This window comes from Apteryx rowi, unplaced genomic scaffold (assembly GCF_003343035.1).
Source record: "Apteryx rowi isolate R43461 unplaced genomic scaffold, aptRow1 scaffold_0, whole genome shotgun sequence".
In the NCBI taxonomy this organism is placed as follows: Eukaryota; Metazoa; Chordata; class Aves; order Apterygiformes; family Apterygidae; genus Apteryx; species Apteryx rowi.
Window position 1 is genome coordinate 1,689,106 of NW_020447195.1, and position 18,238 is coordinate 1,707,343.

Below are 18,238 nucleotides of genomic sequence, written 5' to 3' on the forward strand. Positions count from 1 at the left end.
GGAGTTCAGTATTGATTAAACTTCTTGTGCATTATGAAAAAATAAAATGACATCTTCTTTCCTATGTTTATAGAAAATGCCTTGGTATATAATTTGGGGGAGGCATAAATCATTGTAATTCTATCAGCAGAGAATGAGTTGGTTTTCTTTAGTATATCTATTATCAGCAGAAATATGGTGTGAAATATATTACTGGCAGTAATGTGTTAGCCAGGGTGACACCTCTGTCCCCTCCAATTCCAGCTTGAATTTGCTTGGCTAACAAGTAGGAAAAAGAAATTCCATTCGATAATTTGGAATTTACTGGAAAACACAAAACCACACTGTCATTTGTACAAACTGCAGTTTAAAAGTGAAAAAGAACTTAAACAATGATACTAGTCTGTTCATGTAATCAGTATGCAACAAAACTGATTTAAAGATAAATAATTATGTTTTATCATGACTTCTGCCATTTCTTTTTTCTGGAGACAGACCTAGTAGTAATTATCTGTACAGCTTTCTACTCAAGAAACTATTAGTCTTAGCACTCTGTGTTAGTTCAGTTGTTTCTTTAGCACTTCCTACTAAAAGAACAGTGAACCCCAGTGTCTTCACTAGCAGTATCTTTATATCTGTTGAAGGGGCAAGCTCTGGAACCGAAGCAAGATTCATTCCAAGGTCAGGAATCTGCAGTTATGATTGACCAGAAGTCTTCGTTATATGGTCAGCCCTATCAGGGGCAAGGGGCAGCAATGCCAGGAGGTTTTAGTAACATTCAGGGACAACAGCCATCCTTTAATTCAGTGATGAATCAGATGAGCCAACAAAGCAATTTTCCACTTCAAAGTATGCATCCTAGAGCAAATGTGATGAGACCTCGAACCAATACACCAAAACAGCTCCGAATGCAGCTCCAGCAGAGGCTTCAGGGGCAGCAGGTAATCTTTTGGTCCTGCTTTTACAGTTTTGTCTTGTTTCAGAACAGAAGGAGGTACGCAGAGTATTTTATTGGTTGAAGAAATGGGAATTGACATTACAGCTGGTGATCGAGTGGACGGGCCATTCATTTTAACAGTGCTTTTCACATTGACCGTCTATTACTATAGAAGTGAAAGAACCTTTATTAGGACAAGTGTTGTTCCTTCATCAGCTTCCTTAGTTACCGATTGGATTAGTTCCTGCAGGACAGGGCATTATTGCTATTTAAAAAGTAATCCTGTACTAAATAGCTCTGCATGATCTCCTTATCTTTGTTAAGATTTTGTCCTTCTTCCGAATCTCACTGAGTGGGACCATTAAATAGGCAGTTACATTTTTTCTGCAAATTGATTCTTTTGATTGTGTTCTCTAAATAACCATTTGTGTTTACTGAAATATTGCTTTGCTTTTGCTTTATTAATTTGATCTCATTTTAGCTACGTTCTTCGGATGGAAGGAGACAGTGCATAAAGCCACAAAGATCTTAACACTGTCTTGAAAGCACTGCTTAAAAAAATTATCTGTTGCTGCATGATTTCAACATTAATTTCCCCTTGTGAAAATATACTCCAGTAGAATAGAATCATGATGTCAGTGGAGAATGCAGAATACATGTTTAATATGGAAAATACTGGCTAATGAAAGGAAATGCTGTGGCCATTCTGAAATACACTAGGACATGACCAAGTTTTGGATAATAGAAAATTCATAGGTAAACCGCAGAAAACTAAGATGATGCTGTGTAACGTGGAATGGCAACATTTAATGCTTAAGAAGTAGTGTGTTCTGTCTTGGCTGTTCAGTGACACGAGTTCAACCTATGTGGTTTTGTGGTATTATGACAAAGAGGGAAGGAGACAGAAGTTTATTATTTTAAACAAAGCTGTAGTCTGTGGTTATTCCTTCTGCCCCAAATATGATTTGGCACAAGAGTTGGTCTGCTATATATTCTTAAAAAGTTTTAAGTTCCAAAAAAAAAAAGAAAAGAAAAGAAAAAAGAAGAAAAGCCAGTTAGTACTAGACTATTTGGAGGGGTTTTCTTTTTGTGTGTGTTTGAGCTTGCCAACTAATAGTTGGGTACTTTGGGTACATCAAACAGGGAAGAATGAGTCATTGTACTTTATAGATTCAAGGGGTTTATAAAGAATTTTTCTGAGGACTTGCCACTACTTTTTTTAGATACTGATATTTTCAAGGTAATAGTGCTAAAATGTCTTTTTCTAAGTTTATGAATCAGACCCGTCAAGCGCTTGAAATGAAAATGGAAAACCCAGGCAGTGGCAATACCTCAGTGATGAGACCAGTTATGCAGCCGCAGGTGGGATCACAGGTAAGTAATTAGGACACTAACCTTTCTTAAACAGTAGTTTTTAAATAGAGACATCTTTTGCAAGTCTGCTTAGAATTTAGGCTGCCTTTCATGTTTCCACAGTGTATATTCATGTTTTTCCCCTGTAAAACAACCAAACAAAAATTTTAAACCTCTTCTATTCATGAGATTTCAGAGGAATCTGCTTGTTAGGTCCTGCTGTTGATACAGTGTGCTAATAGTCTTTTCCATGTAGGGTATGCTAGGTAGTCTGCTGCCTCATCTGTTTAGCACTAGTGACAACTTAATGAAAACCCTTGTCTGATATTTTAATGGTTCTTGTACTGGCTGTGGATTTTCTTTACTTTCTGTTCTGGTAATGATTGTGCTGGGTCTTAGAGTTAGAAAGTGTTTGAGATTTAATTGATTCTGTCATGACTTTATTAATAAAAATGTTTTCTAATATGATTTTTTTTTTCTTTGGGGGATAGCAGCAAGGTTTTCTTAATGCTCAAATGGTGGCTCAGCGTAACAGGGAGCTAATAAGTCATCATTTTAGACAACAGAGGATGGCAATGATGATGCAGCAGCAACAGCAACCTCAGGCTTTCAGTCCACCACCAAATGTGACTGCCTCAGGAAGCATGGATGGTGCTTTGACGGGCCCTCCAATGGCTCAAGTTCCTCCCCAGCAATTCCCCTATCCACCTAATTATGGTACTAGTGCTAACATGTTGCTTTTTTTCTCTCTTGTCTTTTCTCTTTCTTCATTTATTATCAATCTCAACTACCTAAATATTGATCATTGTGAAGCATGGAAAATACTTGTACAAAAAGATGACTTTTCCCCCCTCCTTTCTTTGCAAGAAGATAAACTAAAAATGCTTGGCCATGCTAACCGAAGTATATTGCCTGTCTGCTCTTTGTCTTGTAAGGACTAAGCCAACAACCTGATCCTGCATTTAGTAGGGTATCAAGCCCTCCCAACCCAATGATGTCATCAAGAATTGGAGCCTCCCAAAATCCTATGATGCAGCATCCTCAGACAGCCACAATGTACCAGTCTCCTGAGATGAAGGGCTGGCCGTCGGGAAGCATGGCCAGGAGCAGGTAAACATTATAACTATAACCTATGACTCAAAGATTCTCTTTCATTTTGCCTGAAAGCAAAAGCCATGTTAAACAGCTTGTAGGAAGAAAAGTATTTCAAAGAGGAAAAAATAGATTTTATCTCTAATGTCTGTATTGTCCTTGATCTGCTCTGGTTTAGGAAACAGACTGTGATTAAATGCATCTTATGCCTAGCTCCAGTTATTTATATTGGACCACTGCAATCATTGTAACCAGAAACAACGTTTAGTCTTTGACTATTAAAAAAATAACTTGGGAGAAAGATAAAAATTCAAAATAGTATTACAATGTGCAGTACAGTCTTAATTGAAGCCTCCAAAAGGGTTACAATAGGAAATGCATATACATATTTCTATATGATGTATGTAAAAATTCAAAATTCCTTTTGAGAGGGTAACTTTTTTTTTTAAACATTAAAAAGACAATAGGTGGAAAAAAGTAAATGTAAATAGTTTTATGCTACTGGTGATTATGTAGTTTTTCTCTCGTGTGTCACAGCTGGTGCAGGGAAGGCAATATATCATTGAGTAGACTTCTTGGAGGTAATTCTGTCTGTCCTTTTGTGCTTCAGTTCCTTTCCACAGCAGCAGTTTAGCCATCAAGGTAATCCTGCGACTTACAGTATGATGCACATGAATGGCAGCAGTGGCCATATTGGACAGATGAACATGAACACCATGCCTATGTCAGGGATGCCTATGGGTCCAGACCAGGTAAATTGTATATAATGATTAATTCTGTCATTAGACAAAATCATAAAGATTCAACAAGTCTATCATCCTTCAAGGTCTGGATGAAGAGATCTATTGACTCATTTGACACTGAGTACAATTTGCTTCAGGCTGTTCTTCTGGCACAATCCTGTTCTCAGTTACCCTGTTTGTAATTACATCTGTGGAGCTACCTTTTGTATGTCCCAAGAGATACCTTATTCTTGTTGATATTTAAACCAAATCCATGATGGACCTAAGCAGTGTGCTATGATTAGCTGTTGACTTTCAAGTATCACAGGATCAAGGCTTAAAACCATAAGGGATGCTTAAATACTTCTGAGCCTGGAGAAACCCCAGAAAACAAAACACAAAGACTGTGAAAAGTATCTGCAGGAGATGTAAAAGATTACGTATAACAGTGAGTCAGACCAAGAATCCCTGTAACAGTGTCCTTCTGGCAGAAGCTAGTGATGATAATTATCCTTATGCGTATACCTTGTGGATGCATAGCAAGCAGCTATGGAAAGTTTAGGCCTATTGTTTAAGGGGAAAGTGAGTTAGTAACAGACAATGTAAAGAAAGCTGAAATTCCAAATATATTTTTGTTGTAATCTTTCCACAAAATACCAAAGGTAGAGCAAAACAATATTCAGATAAACTAAATATACTCAAGTCACCAGTACCTCACAAAATGTTGTCTAAGGTTCCTAAGAAACTAGTGAAAAAAATCTGAGGACTTTTGGGGGACAAGCAAGGTTGTGGAGGACTGGGCAAAAGCAAGCATTACACAAGTCTTATAAAGAGGACTAAAGGAAGGTGAAATGTCAGATTTTCCAAAAGCACACATCATACTGTGAAGATAACCAAATACCACCTTTAAGCAGCTCTGGGATAGCATTTATTTTCTATAAATTCATCTTCAAGAAGGAGCACTAAACTTCTATTTTTCTGCTTAGAACTTGACTTGACAGTACTTTCCTCTTCAGAAAGCAACGTTGGACAGTTTTTCAGCAAAGGTTTTTATTTTCTCTGATGATGCTTTCTTCTTTTCTTTAACAGAAATACTGCTGACACCTAAACCCATGATCTCCAAACAAGAATGCGCTCTGTTAATGGTGCACTAGTGTTACAAAGGAAAGCTGCGCATTCTTCATGGCAACTAGTACTGGCCTTATGGAAATAARTGATTTTTCCAGCTAATCACCATGATGTCCTAAGTTACTTCATTCAGAAGAAAAAAAAATCAAAAAAACTTTTTTCATAGAAGCAGTCTGTATTACTGTGTATTATGTTGTACAAAAAAAGGTCATAAATATTTTTGGCGCTCTGCCTCTAGAAATGTGAATTTGGCAATAGCATTTTAGTAAATACGATGGGTAGACTCCTTGTATACCATGTCTATTTGCTGTAGCTATCCAAAGCCCTTTAACTACAGGCAGACAAAAGTGCCTGGAGAAGTCATGGTGATAAGAATTTTCTGATTTCTCTAGTAAGAATATCTGACAGAGAATGTAGTTCCTAGCCTTGACTCTTTTATATGAATTCCTAAATATAAATGCTGCTTTTAATCTCTTACCCCCAAGAGTCAGGATTTCCCAAGCAAAGTAGCAGTGCAAAATGAATTGGCACATACTATTCCAGAATCCTGTCCATTGATGTCAAGGGGTAAAAAAGAGAGGATAATAAATTTAAATTATTTAAACACAATTGTGACTAATATTTACATATTGATGTGCAGCTGAGTGCACTTTATAAAAGATTATATAATGGATTAATGCAATATCTTTGATAAGGACTTAATATGAAGGTAGGGTGTACTCATGTTCCTTCTCAAATACAATCTCTTTAGAATTATTTGAAAAGACTGCATAATGTAATGTTTTCTGTGTTTGGAAATTAGAGCAATAATCTTTCATCTTTTTTAAAATAAACTTCAGAAAACTCAAGGCCAGGCACTGCTGTCTGAATCAGAATTTTGCAGTCTTTTTGTGAATAAATTTTGTAAATATGATCTTTAAGATATTGTATTATATATATGACTTTTGTAGATCACTAACTCATTTTTGCAGAGTTTGTGAAGCTAAATATTTAACAAAGTTGATTTCTGTAAACTAAGTGTAGTTGAGGTCCAAATAGAAAACTTTTTTTTGTTTAATTAAATTTAATGTCTTTGAAGCTGGGTGACTTTGGCCCACGTCTTTCTCTCCTTTGGTCTTTGACACGTCATTTATTTTTACATCTTTAACATATAGCTTTTTATAAAAGACCAGTTGTTAAATGCTTTCTCCACCTGTGAGCACTTTGTTACATTTCTTTTTACATAAGGCAATTTCACAAAAAGGCTCTGCATTGTAAAATGTTATGACTTGTCCTGATGGTCATAGCTTATACATTGCCTTTTCAGTTGATGAATTTGGATTATGTCTTTTTTGGTCAATGTTAATGAACTCTAAATGTTCTTCAGAAGAAGTTTGTCTGTTGCAAAATATTTGTTGTTACATGACATCCAGAAATCTTGTAGGTTATCGAGTCACAGTTTAACCAAATGTCTGCACCTCATTGGATTGTTCTAATAGTAATGAATGTATTTCCTAAGCAGGTTTCTCTCGTATCAGTATTTACATTTGGTTACAAAATTATTCATACTGCTTGCTGATAGATGTTTTATTTCTCTGTTTTGGTTCCCTAAAATGAAGATCCTATGGCAGTTTTTCCAGTTTCAGGCAGTTGCAGCGAGTTAAACCTTGAAACTTCCCTAAGGGGTGACCCAGAAATGTTGACGGTGTGTGGTGCTCTAGTTCTCTTGTTCACTGTGTAATGGAAAGCTGACTTCTCCCAAGTGAGTAAAGAAAAAAACCTCTGTTCTTGATTGCTTTTTCTGGTACTGTAAGCATGAGGTGGTTTTATTTTTCAGAATATTCAATGATCTTCCATTTTAATAGAAATAATTTTCACTAGAAAAAGTCTTACAAACGTCATCCTTAGCATCCAGCCAGTTGCCTTCCAAAGGGAATGTAGATTCAGTCTCAGTCTACTTTATGCAACCCTATCTTTGCAATTAGTACTGAGTGTATAAATTAGGTGATAGCATTTACTTGAAACCTTCAGTCCAATTCATGTGTGCTTTTTAATGCTAAACTTTAAAAGCCTAAGGAACTTTATCTCCTTTCTTATGTCTTAGAACACACCTATTGGTTGAGTAAGTGCTGCCCACTTAAGTTGAAAGGCAACAATCCCTTGTTTTTTTACATTAAATCAGAGTGGAACAATCTTTATAGTTTGTAGTTGTTCATTATATTGATGGAAGCTACAAACCCTGATTGCTTTCATTAGGTGAGCTCGTAGACTATATGCTACTTTATACGTTGTGCCCTTTAAACTATTTTTCAATGAGGGATTCTATTTATACACCTCTATAACTGACTGATGCCATAAAGGATCATCACTTTCTCACCTGTATTTAGAATGTCGGAGCTTTCCAGTACCTACTTTTTTGCTGAATCCAAAGAATTTTAGTTTAAACTTGATTAAGGGGGGGCGGGGGGGAAGGCCTTTTTAAAGTGCATTGATGAAATCTTTCTTGGCAACACTGATCCTAAATATTACATCTAGTTTGAAAAGTTTATCTATCTACTGCAGTAAATAAAACTTTCCTTGAAATCTGTTGGCATTTAGTATCTCCACCAACTCTGTTTTGATTCTACAGCAACAGAGTTTTCTGAATGTTTCTTAAAAAAAAAAAAGGGGGAAAAAAAAGAAAGAAAAAAGCGCCTGTGTAACCTTTCTCAGCAGTAAGAGACCAGTTAGCTAGTACAACCACCTCTGATCACAGTTGCACACTGAACATAGTTTTGCTACGTCTTTGTTATTCTTTTGATCGCAGAAACCATGTTTTTATAAAATTCACATATAGTATTTTTATCCAATCTTGTCCTAAAGTTATGCTTTTAAAGTTAGGAAATCAGGACCATTTTTCAGTTATAAGACAAAACTATTTGAATGTTTTACCAGTTAGCGCACATTTTATTTTAGAATTTACGTGCAGACTACCAGGTGATCGAATGCTACAGCAAGTATGAAACCATGTAATTCTGAGAGCAATATTTAAAAAAAAATCTCAGGAGAAGGCATACAGTATTGAGAATTGCATTTAAGTGTAGTTTACATTAAGTTTTGCTTGGAATATCTGTATCTTTATTTTACAAAACAGAAAACCATGGGGACTGATTTCTAAGAGCTGGTTGTAAGGTATTACTGCTCTTCTGATTTTTGTGTTTGGATGTTAATAATAATGTAAATAAAGGTTTCTATTTAAAATCAGCACTTGGTGACAGAGTGTAATAGCTGTCTAGTATTTTAAGGCTGATAACTATCTGGAAAGGTCAGAGACAATCCTGTACTATTACAAAAATGCTGTAGCTGTGACTGAGCAAAGCTATGTATAGCAAATGATTTTTTTTTCCTAGTTGGCTGTAAAAGCTGAGAGCGTAATGACTTGGACCTTCCACCTGTGAGACATTTAACAACTAACGCTGTGTGTACACTGAATGGGATTAATGTCTTTTTCAGCCTTAAACAGCACTCTTATGCAGAGCGGGAAGGCAGAGTGGTAGCTTTTCCATCTAACTTGGCAACAACCTACCTTTCATAAAATAAGTTTCTTCTTGTATAACATAGCCCAGCAGCTCAATATTTTGCCTGTGTATAAAGGGGCACAGTAACTCGTCGTGCTTCTGACTGATAGGCAACAGGAGCAGTAACAGGGGCCATGCAGGATTCTGCTATTCACACCCTCCCCTGGCAAAAATTTTAGACTGAACACAGAGAAAGGTAAGTCAAAAAAAAAAAAATTTTTTTTTTAAATCTATCTGGTATTCTGTCTGCATACTGATGATTGGTAATGGTAGACAGCGAATACTTTTCTCTGGCAAGCAGTAAAAATGTGTTTCTAAAAATGTTTTCTATATGAAAACTTTTTTTTTGTTTGTTTGTTTTACTTTGTATTGATCCAGGCTTTCATCATCTAGCAGATGTTTCTTTGCTGAGGAACCATTAAATCTGTAACAGGTTATAAACAGAAGCTATGGTTAGATTAGGAAACACAGTCAGATATTATTTCTGTGATTAAAAAAAAAAAAACTGTCAAGAAAATTTTGGAAAGTATATTTGACTCATTTATGTGTGATACAAATACAAGCTCAAGCCTAGTTTTACTATAACACATACAATAAAAGACCCCCGTGCCACCTTTTGAGAGGGTTTTTTGCTTGGTTTGTACATTCAGGTGTATTTTTTGTGTATGGGTACGTGGAACCAGAGATCTCTATCCCCAGTTGAGTAATTCCACTTGAGTTTCCTAATGTGCAAAAGCAGAAGGGGGTATCAAAATCATTTCCTTGCTGTATTTTTTACTCTGTGTTTCTAGAAGTGTAAGTTAAGTTTATGTTTTGACAAAATGTACCTCTTAGTGTTAAGAGTAAAGGCCACGGTTGGTCGAGTCTTCTATTTTAAATACTTCGTAAAATGCAGGTACATCTCCCAAGCCACAGTAGAGAAGATTGCTACTAAAGTCGCAGGCTACTGCAAGGAAAAATAGTAACTTGACAGAGTGTCCTGTGAGCTCCCTCTGGCGTGGGCCTCCTCACAGGTGGCCTAGTAACACGGAAAAAATTTATAAATACAGAGATCTCACCGTTAGTGCCTGTACTACAATGTGTTTAATAACCTTCTCTTTAGGGGAAATACTCAAATAGACTCTGCATGCTGTGCTGCTTTAGTAGAACGGTGTTTTTCAGTCTTTACCTACAATAACTCTTATTCAGAAGATCTACTTTTCTGTAGACTGAACTATACTATTATATTTTATTGGCCACAAGAGTATTGAACTTGTTGGAGCTGCCTCTTTTAAAAATAAAGATAAAAGTTACACTACTAAGCAAATGTTGCTTTCTCAAAGGAATTGTTTTGGTTTTGAACATACAATATAATATTACCACATAAAAAGACTTAATACAAATCTGATTTCATTAAAATTTAAGACGTACATTTACTGAAAATTTCAGTACTTTTAAAAATGGATGAATTCTGAAATGTACTATGTGACATTAAGTAACATTTTGAGAAATGGTATGTGGACATTCCACACTTTTTATTAACAAAATTCTTCACAACCTGAAGGAGTTTATTTTCAAACAGTATATCGATCAATATGTACATAATCCCCCTCCCCGAAATCTGGCTTCCTGTTAGTCAAGATTTTCTCTAGAGTTCCTAGAGGTGTCAATAGGACGGACAAGTAGACATTGAACTACAACATATCCTCAGAGGAAATTTGAGAAATATCACAATGTTGAAACTATTCAGTGCTGCTCACTTGAATTCCTGAATCTCTTAATAGTTCTTTTCCACCATTACCAACACCCCAGTTAGAAGCAGAAGTGTCCATGTTTTCTAAATCTTGCTTTACAGTTGTACTTGGCTTTGATGTTTTTCTCATGACATTTGAAGATATAGCTGAACCGAAAAGCGTCTTAAGTCTCCTCCCACGGAAATGTCGTTGTCTGCTTTGCCCACTGGGATGGCGATCCTCTTTGGGATGCAGCTGCATTTCCCGTTATGTCAACTCCTGGAACAGTGTTAGTGGTGACTTCTTGTGAAATGCCTTGTGAAGCAGGTGAGGTATAATCCAAAGCAAAAAGCAGGTACAATAGTGGATTTCAGAGACCTGTATTCCTGACAGCAGTTCCCAAAATTTCACTGTATCTATTTAATTCACTGAACAGTGCAAACATTCTATCTATTTGAGCTTCAAAAGTTCATCCAGTCCTCCAGGCTAACATTATAATTCTTTCTGAAATCATACACGTTTTCATTTAGTCTGTACATGGATTCAAGTTCTGGCCAGTTCATATCTTCACTGAGGTCCAGCAGTTGGGGGAGATTAGCCCTCCCATCCTTCCCACAGTTGTCCTCTTTAAATAAAACAAATATGACTTAGTGTATAACATGCTAATAGGAAGTAGTTGAACATATACTTCTAATAGTTCCATGCAGGAAAAAAACAATTACAGATGCTCCACAATGTTTCAAAAATATAGCATGTGTATCATAATCAACTACGTTTGAAACTTTAACCTGTACAAAATTTGTATCTATCTATCTCATTAATTGTAGCTCCATCTGAGTTCTGAAGGTATCGCTTCAACTAGAAATAAAAAATCTTACAACTAAATGAGCAACTCCTCTTGGAGGAGCTCTTGGAGAATGCCAGACTGTACCCATGAAGGTACTTGTACATATTTTTTCACTACAGAATTTGAGAGTGTCTCAACTCTCTTAAAAAGAGGCGATTCAGAAACAGAGGGTAGTTGGCAAGTCAAAGGCAGCCCAAGAACCCATACTGTTTTAAGTGTCACGATATCTTTAAATTTGTATCTCACCTTTGGGTTCTGGCAAGTTGAGAATTGACAGTACTACACTAATTAAGAATATCTTCCAAGTTTTAAAGGGCAGTAAAATAAGCAATAAGCAAATCTGGATTGTAGTATAATGTCAGAATCACCCCAAATGTACAGATCTGTCTATGTACAAAGAAGTCTCCTTTATGTTCTAGCTTGCCTTCTTTGCTCACAACATAGGAGGCTATGGTGGGATAAGTAACAAGGAAACACATGCTGCTCTCTGCTCTGAGAAAATGACACTTCTAACCACAGTTTTGTTACTTCTGGCTGGTGTGACAGCTAGAGAGATTCTGCAAGTTTAAATTTAGACAACACCAACATAATTGCGTCTAATTTTTAAAGGCAGTTTCTATTTTTTAATGGCAGTTAAGCATAGTCAGTTGTTTCTAGTGAGAGGTCACCTTTGCTTCAGTGTGAGGCTGCCCTGACCTTAATGCTCCCAGAATCCCAGAAGGTATGTACTAAGAGGTTTTGTACAGCAGTAGTAGTCTATAATGATGGCAGTATCTTATTTCTTGAAAATTTAGAGGACTTCCCACTTAACCATTCCATGAGAATAGGTGATCATGTTAAAAAGGTGCTGCATGCAAAAAAGAAACGTTAGGGAAAAAAAGGTAAGTAAAAGCTAATGCTTTTCATGAACTGCTCCCAACTCACAGCGACTTGGAAGATGATGGTCTCTTCACATCTGGCCACTTTCGACGCTGAAACTGCCTAATTTTCAAGCAGCAAAAGGAGAAAAAAGTTAACCATCACCAAGAAAACCACCAGCACTACAGTCTGAAAGATGGGAAAGGAGAGGAGTTTAGCCTTAATTTTGACGAAAAAGATTAAAACGTGCTGTAACATTGAAATAGGAATAGCTAGAGTGTTCCAAAGTAATCAGGATGCAAAGTTCTTGCAAATGCAGTTCCAGGCAGTTTCTGTCCACTTGGTTCCCAACCCCACATAACTCCTAAGCATGAAGGTGGTACTAAAAAATAACATTTTTCTTTTTTTAAATATACCTGTATTGCTCGTAGCTTCCATCTTTAAGCCCTAGGTAAGGAAAAATTAACAATGTTACTAAGCATTGCCTGCAATAGAATAAGGTATCAGGTAAGGTACAATTTTTAAAAAGTAAGACTTACTTTAAAATATAAACAGATAACTTGTATTGTCATGATAAATGCTTGCATATGTGTTCACTAGAACTGTTATTTTTGTACTTAATTCCTTATCTAGGTAAAATAGGTTGTAATTTGGGATAGGTGTCTTTTAAACTTTCCTGGAAATGATCTTCAGTGGTGAACGTAAATGCAAAAACTAGTGGATTTCAAAATGCACATCTCTATGGTGCATGTACTGGATAAGGCCTAAAATAATATTTTGGGCTTTGGGGGACTGAGGTAGATAACAGCACTTTATTCTGGGATTAGGGGGCTTCAAGCTCTAAGGGCTGTGTCTTCTAAAATTGTGTTTCTTATCTCCCCTTAGCACAATTAAGATGACATAGATCTCGGTTCCAAAGGAAGTTGTAGCTTTCTGTTTGCTGTCTTAAACATAAAAAGATCACAAATACAACCAGGATTCACTGAGTAGACCAAGAGATAATTTATGGGATAGAAAATGACAAAGCTAATCTAGACCAAGAATAAAGACCCATTTGCTGCTTGGAATTTAAAGCCATCGTTACGAGAGCACATCTTTTAGCAGCATAACGTAGCCTGCCTCCTCCTCAGATGTGCTGTTACGTTACAGTGACCTCGCATTAAAACAGATTGAGGAAAAATGATCAGCTTAAAAAATAACCTCCTTTTTGTAGTTAAAGTTATTTTTAAGCCAGTTCACCACAAGGCTGCATGGACTGCACTGTCTCTAAAATAAATGTTTCTAAAAATTATGCCTTCAGTTGGAATGTGAATGCTAAAACTAAACTGATGATAAACTTATTGCCCAGAGAGGTTACGCAGTCTCCATGCTTGGAGGTTTTCAAGACCCCACTGGATAAAGACCTGAGCAACCTGGCCTGACTCTCATAGCCGACCCTGCTTTGAGCAGGGGGTTGGACAAGATGCTCTCCAGAGGTGCCTGCTAGCTTGAATTATGCCATGAGTCTACGAACTGTATTTTGTGTTACTGTATTCTTTCACCCTTTAATCAGTTTTGTTCCTCCCTCATATCCCCCTGCCCCACCACACCCTCGCATTACACTTCAATATACTACTTAGTTATGTTTCCAGAAACTGATACTTAACACACTGAACAAAACCAAAAAGCTGAACAAGCAGCCATCAGCCTCAACAGGACATTGCTAAAGAACTGATAAAAATTTCCTCTGGGCAAGCAAGAGACCCATTTCTTTTGAGGGAGTTTTTGAGCATAGTGGGAAGGCACTTACCCAGATCCATGTTCCTAGTTCTTGGGTTGCATTGTTTATATCCTTTGCAGCTTCTCAGTTCCATGAGCTGGATGTGCAGTTGATTGAGAACGTCTCTATCTAGCGTATTCACTGCATTAATTAGCTGGCAATAAATAGCAGTTCTTGTTAGCGAACAGAGATTGTTACGTGGTTTAGTAACGTCCACATATGGAATACATATTTTTTTTTCCAACAGGAAAGAAGGCAAAACATGTTAAATGATTTATGACTCATCTACAGCTTGCACCACTACTGCTCTGTTTTAATACATCATCAATAAACAACACTGATGTGCTGTGCTACTTATAGACTATAGTTTGTAATCTTAGGACTCATCTCAGTGGGCAGCCAGGACCCTCAAGGTTTTATCAGTCTTCTCCAAAGTCAGAAATAGGCAACACAGAAAAAATGTTTTCAAAGCAAGGTAAGCTGCCCGGGTGCAGACTGCTAGGTTTATACGTCTGTGACAAAGGTTTGGGGAATTACATGGTGCTCGCTCAGGTTGTGACTGTAGTTGAACAGTACCGTCAGTGACAGCCACTACAGACAGAAGAACGCAAGAGTCCTGCAACATTTAAAATGTCTGGTTCTGGTCTGCTCTTTTTTTTTTTTCATTCTTTTTTAATTGTTTTTTGAGAGACTTATCTTTCTTGAACTGGGATCAATCTGTGCATCCCCATTAAGTCAATATATAGTTTTTTGTTTGTGCTACAAAAACTTCTAGCAAATGCATATTCAGCAACTCGAAATAAATTCTTATTGCAGAAACATGTTAGATTGTTAATGTTTTGATATTTCCAGAGCTGTTTTATGATCAAGTACCTGGTATGGATCGGTATTGAGATCAAAATACTCCAAAAACCCAGTAGCAAATTCACAAAACAGGAAGTTGTGGGTCTCGTTGATTGTCCTCAAACACCAGTATGTGTTGTTGTTGGCACTGGTACAGGCACAGAAAGGGCCCACTGCAAATTAAAGTTCAGGTGTCGTAAAGACGTAAGATGTATGTTGCTGTTGTTAGGCACTGTAAAGTATATCGCTTTATCCACAGACAATTACTGTCTTATCCCTGAGCTCTCGGCGGAGACTGCCTTCTGGCACTAGCTTCTCCTCTTCTATGCCTACCCCAGCCTCAGGACACAGCTAACTATATACAGGCTGGGCTAGTCGCTTTTCCCTCTTTATTCCATGTGGGAACCCTCCAGCTGTAGGTGAGATAAGACACATAGTAGGAGGCTCTATTATAACCACTATAGTGTGGGGAGACAGAAAAGCACGTGTTGTGCCACAGTTGGGACTGCTGTCTAACATCTGCTGGCTTTTATGTGCAGTCTGGTTTTCTTTAACTCCCCTGCCTTTCGTAGGGTGAAACCATAATGCCAACACTGAAACACGGATTATTTAGCATGAGGAAGATTGTGTGGCTTTGGCTACATACCTAGTGATAACGTTACTGCTAGTAACCCAGAATCCTAGGCCAGCTCAGCCAGTACCTTGCACCCACCTATTACTTAGTTTAGAGTATCCTTACGTGTCCACAGGGGGGCAGTTTGCCAGTGCTGGTTGTCGTGGGTGAAGCAGGTCAGACCAGGCATGCTGCACGTGTCGTTGTTTTTTATTCTCTTAAGCAGTTTGCGCAGTTTCTTCTTCCGCCTCTGTTCTCTAAGCAGCCACAGCCTGTCCTTCTCCTGGAGCGCTTTCCTGCACACATGAAACATTAGGGTCATGCAGACTCTGTTATACTTGTACATACCTAAAAGAAATAAGCAGCTAATCAAATAAGCTGCTTTTAGGGAAAGAAATAATTGGTGTTTTTTAAATAAATGGCCTCTTTTCCAGATGGCTCTGGAGATGACTCTTTGCAATTCCATGGTACTGAAAGGAAATGAAGCCAAAGGGGTTTGTCTGAAGTCTCTGATGTAACCTTTCCCAAACTAGCAACTTGACTTTCACAATTTACAAGCTTTGCTTATAAGAGCTTGGTTCCTTTCCCAGGTGCCTGGTTTCTTTTTAGTACAGGATGAATGAGCTATTACTGCCTTTGCTTAGGTCGTAACTTGTGTGCATGGACCAAATGTTTACATCTTTGCATCTCCTCTTTCAAGGGAGCGTGCCTTCACTTACTTGAAAGGATGCAGATGAGATCCTCTGTGCCTCAGTTTGCTTTTGTGTTTTGAATGGTAACTGGGGGGAAAAAAAAGAAAGCATTGTTGATGAACAGCAGAAAGACAATTGCTCCTGTTCATACCACACTTTCGCTCTGGATTTGAAGCAGATTTAATCCAGTGTCACTTCTTCCTTTGATTTACTCATTCAGGGTGTGCAAGGTCATGCGCTTCTGAGCCTTGTGTGCCTCCTGCCTCTTCAGCTCGTGTGTGCATAGTGTCCTCTGCTGGTCTAATACTGTATTACAATATGCATCCAAAGACGGTTTCAGCTACAATTCTCTATTTTAGTTATCGTTAGCTCTTGTTTCCCTACACTGGGCAGATAAAATCAATAGATTTATAAATGTATTACATAATACCTTCCACTGAATATTCACTAATTTGTTCAGATAACAAGATGACAAGCTTATCCTGCTGTTTTCCTTCTAAATGAAAGAATGAAGTAATTTAAACTATCCATTATACTGCGTAGTTTTTTTTCTCTCCATTGTTACTAGCTGGAAGTTTCAGGAAAACTGAAACAAGATGCATGGACCTGTCCCAGCAGTAGTCGTGTATAATACATTCTGAGATATATAGGATGTATGCGAATACATACTATGTTCTAGCTAGGTGGGTGAACTGTTTTAGATCTGTCTCCAGAAACACTTTTGCTCCCATTACAAAAGTTAATGCTATTCAAGATTTTGCAGAGATGCCTTTCTGTATAATTTGCAAAGTTAAAGCAAAAATCAAAAGAGGCCTAGTCAATGGCAATATTTTGCTGACTGATAATGTTCACTATACTTATTAGCCACACAAATAAGCAAAGATAAATTAAGTTCAATAAATGTTATCTTCTAAAGAGCACATCAGAATTCAGTTAGATGTCGGCCTAAAAGTCTCTTCAAAACCAATAAACAAATATATTTCAAATTATGAAGAGCTGTAATAAATTAAATCCCTAAACCAAATTAACAAAATAAGATTATTAAAGAACTTAAATTCAGTCAATTTTTATCTTCCACAGAGACTGGGTATTTCATTAACTAATCCTAAATACTGTGTTCAGTGGAATGCTCAAAAACGCATTCCGTTATACAGCGAGACAGAGAAGTACCAGCCACACGCTCTCACAGAGGCCGGTGAGTAAAGCTGCTTTAGCTCAAGATATGTCTTGTGCCTTCAAGTACATTGTTTCATGCCATCTTTTTTTGCGATACATGTACAACTACTGTTGCTGTGGCTGCTGTGCTCCCGGTGCCATCTGGCTCACAGCAGCCTCAGGAATGGCTCTATGATCACAGCCGCTCCTGGCTCTTTGAAATTGTTATTTCTGAGCAACTTTCTCTGAGGCAAATTCTATTTGTGTTAATGTTTGATTTTGAAAGATTTTCTGATGTGCTTATTTGTTGAGCAAGAGCTTGCTTGCCCCAGAAGGTTTCGGGTGTGTTTGAGCCTTCTTTCCATACAATCTACAGGCCCATTTTACAGCCATTTTGCAAATATTTGACTATATGAGAAACCAACTGTACAGAGACCCTTGATACACAATCACTATTTTGATATTCTCTATTGCATTTAAAATTCACAAGTCATCTGCATTAGGAAAAAAAGATCTGGTGCACTGAAGTCAGTGATGATTACAGAATTACAGTTACTCTGCACTGACTGATAAATACCTGCTTTCCCCTCCTGGCACAACTGCTAAATATTTTATTTCTGTGACTATGTTATGAGGCGATACATTCTGGCCTTGAAAAAATGGGATGGGAAGAAATTCTCTTACCCGATCACTCTATTAGTCCACATAGTTTACACACTACTATTAAAAGAGCTTCGTGTAATACTGCAGCACACTGATAATTCGCCCTTGTGGACAGCAAGTTTTAAGAAAAAAGCCTGCAGATTAAAACATTAATTGCTGGTATCTAATAGCAGCAGCTTCAGTACAACAGCGTTAACTAGCAAAGTGGCTTAAAAGCCTTGGTGCTAGTTAGACCTCTTACACCATCACCACTTGACACAGAGGCAATTAAACTGTTGCCTGGCCAGAAAATGTGTCTTGTACCTCTACAGCAGTCCAGCTCTCCCAGGCAGCATTAGCAGATGAAACA

At 37.4% G+C, this 18,238-nt stretch overlaps 2 protein-coding genes across 22 annotated transcripts in view; one reads left to right on the forward strand and one right to left on the reverse strand.

Moving 5' to 3' along the window:
* The window catches only part of NCOA3 (nuclear receptor coactivator 3), a 99,287-nt gene extending 91,638 nt beyond the window's left edge, over nt 1–7,649 (forward strand). For 16 of the 21 annotated variants that reach the window (XM_026071729.1, XM_026073359.1, XM_026069243.1 and 13 more), the window contains 6 exons: nt 621–920; nt 2,186–2,290; nt 2,761–2,986; nt 3,205–3,379; nt 3,972–4,113; nt 5,173–7,649. In XM_026071729.1, coding sequence (XP_025927514.1) covers nt 621–920; nt 2,186–2,290; nt 2,761–2,986; nt 3,205–3,379; nt 3,972–4,113; nt 5,173–5,184 — 960 coding nt within the window. In that variant the 3' untranslated portion in view covers nt 5,185–7,649. Of the gene's footprint in view, nt 1–620; nt 921–2,163; nt 2,291–2,760; nt 2,987–3,204; nt 3,380–3,971; nt 4,114–5,172 lie in introns of those variants that run through there. The other 5 variants (XM_026082553.1, XM_026081699.1, XM_026083359.1 and 2 more) reach the window with 5 other exon arrangements.
* SULF2 (sulfatase 2) overlaps nt 7,642–18,238 on the reverse strand; it is a 177,098-nt gene continuing 166,501 nt past the window's right edge. The window contains exons 17-23 of the mRNA XM_026086242.1: nt 16,099–16,158; nt 15,506–15,675; nt 14,797–14,939; nt 13,954–14,077; nt 12,581–12,611; nt 12,231–12,287; nt 7,642–11,084 (exon numbers count right to left, since the gene is read on the reverse strand). Coding sequence (XP_025942027.1) covers nt 11,054–11,084; nt 12,231–12,287; nt 12,581–12,611; nt 13,954–14,077; nt 14,797–14,939; nt 15,506–15,675; nt 16,099–16,158 — 616 coding nt within the window. The 3' untranslated portion in view covers nt 7,642–11,053. The remainder of the gene's footprint in view (nt 11,085–12,230; nt 12,288–12,580; nt 12,612–13,953; nt 14,078–14,796; nt 14,940–15,505; nt 15,676–16,098; nt 16,159–18,238) is intronic.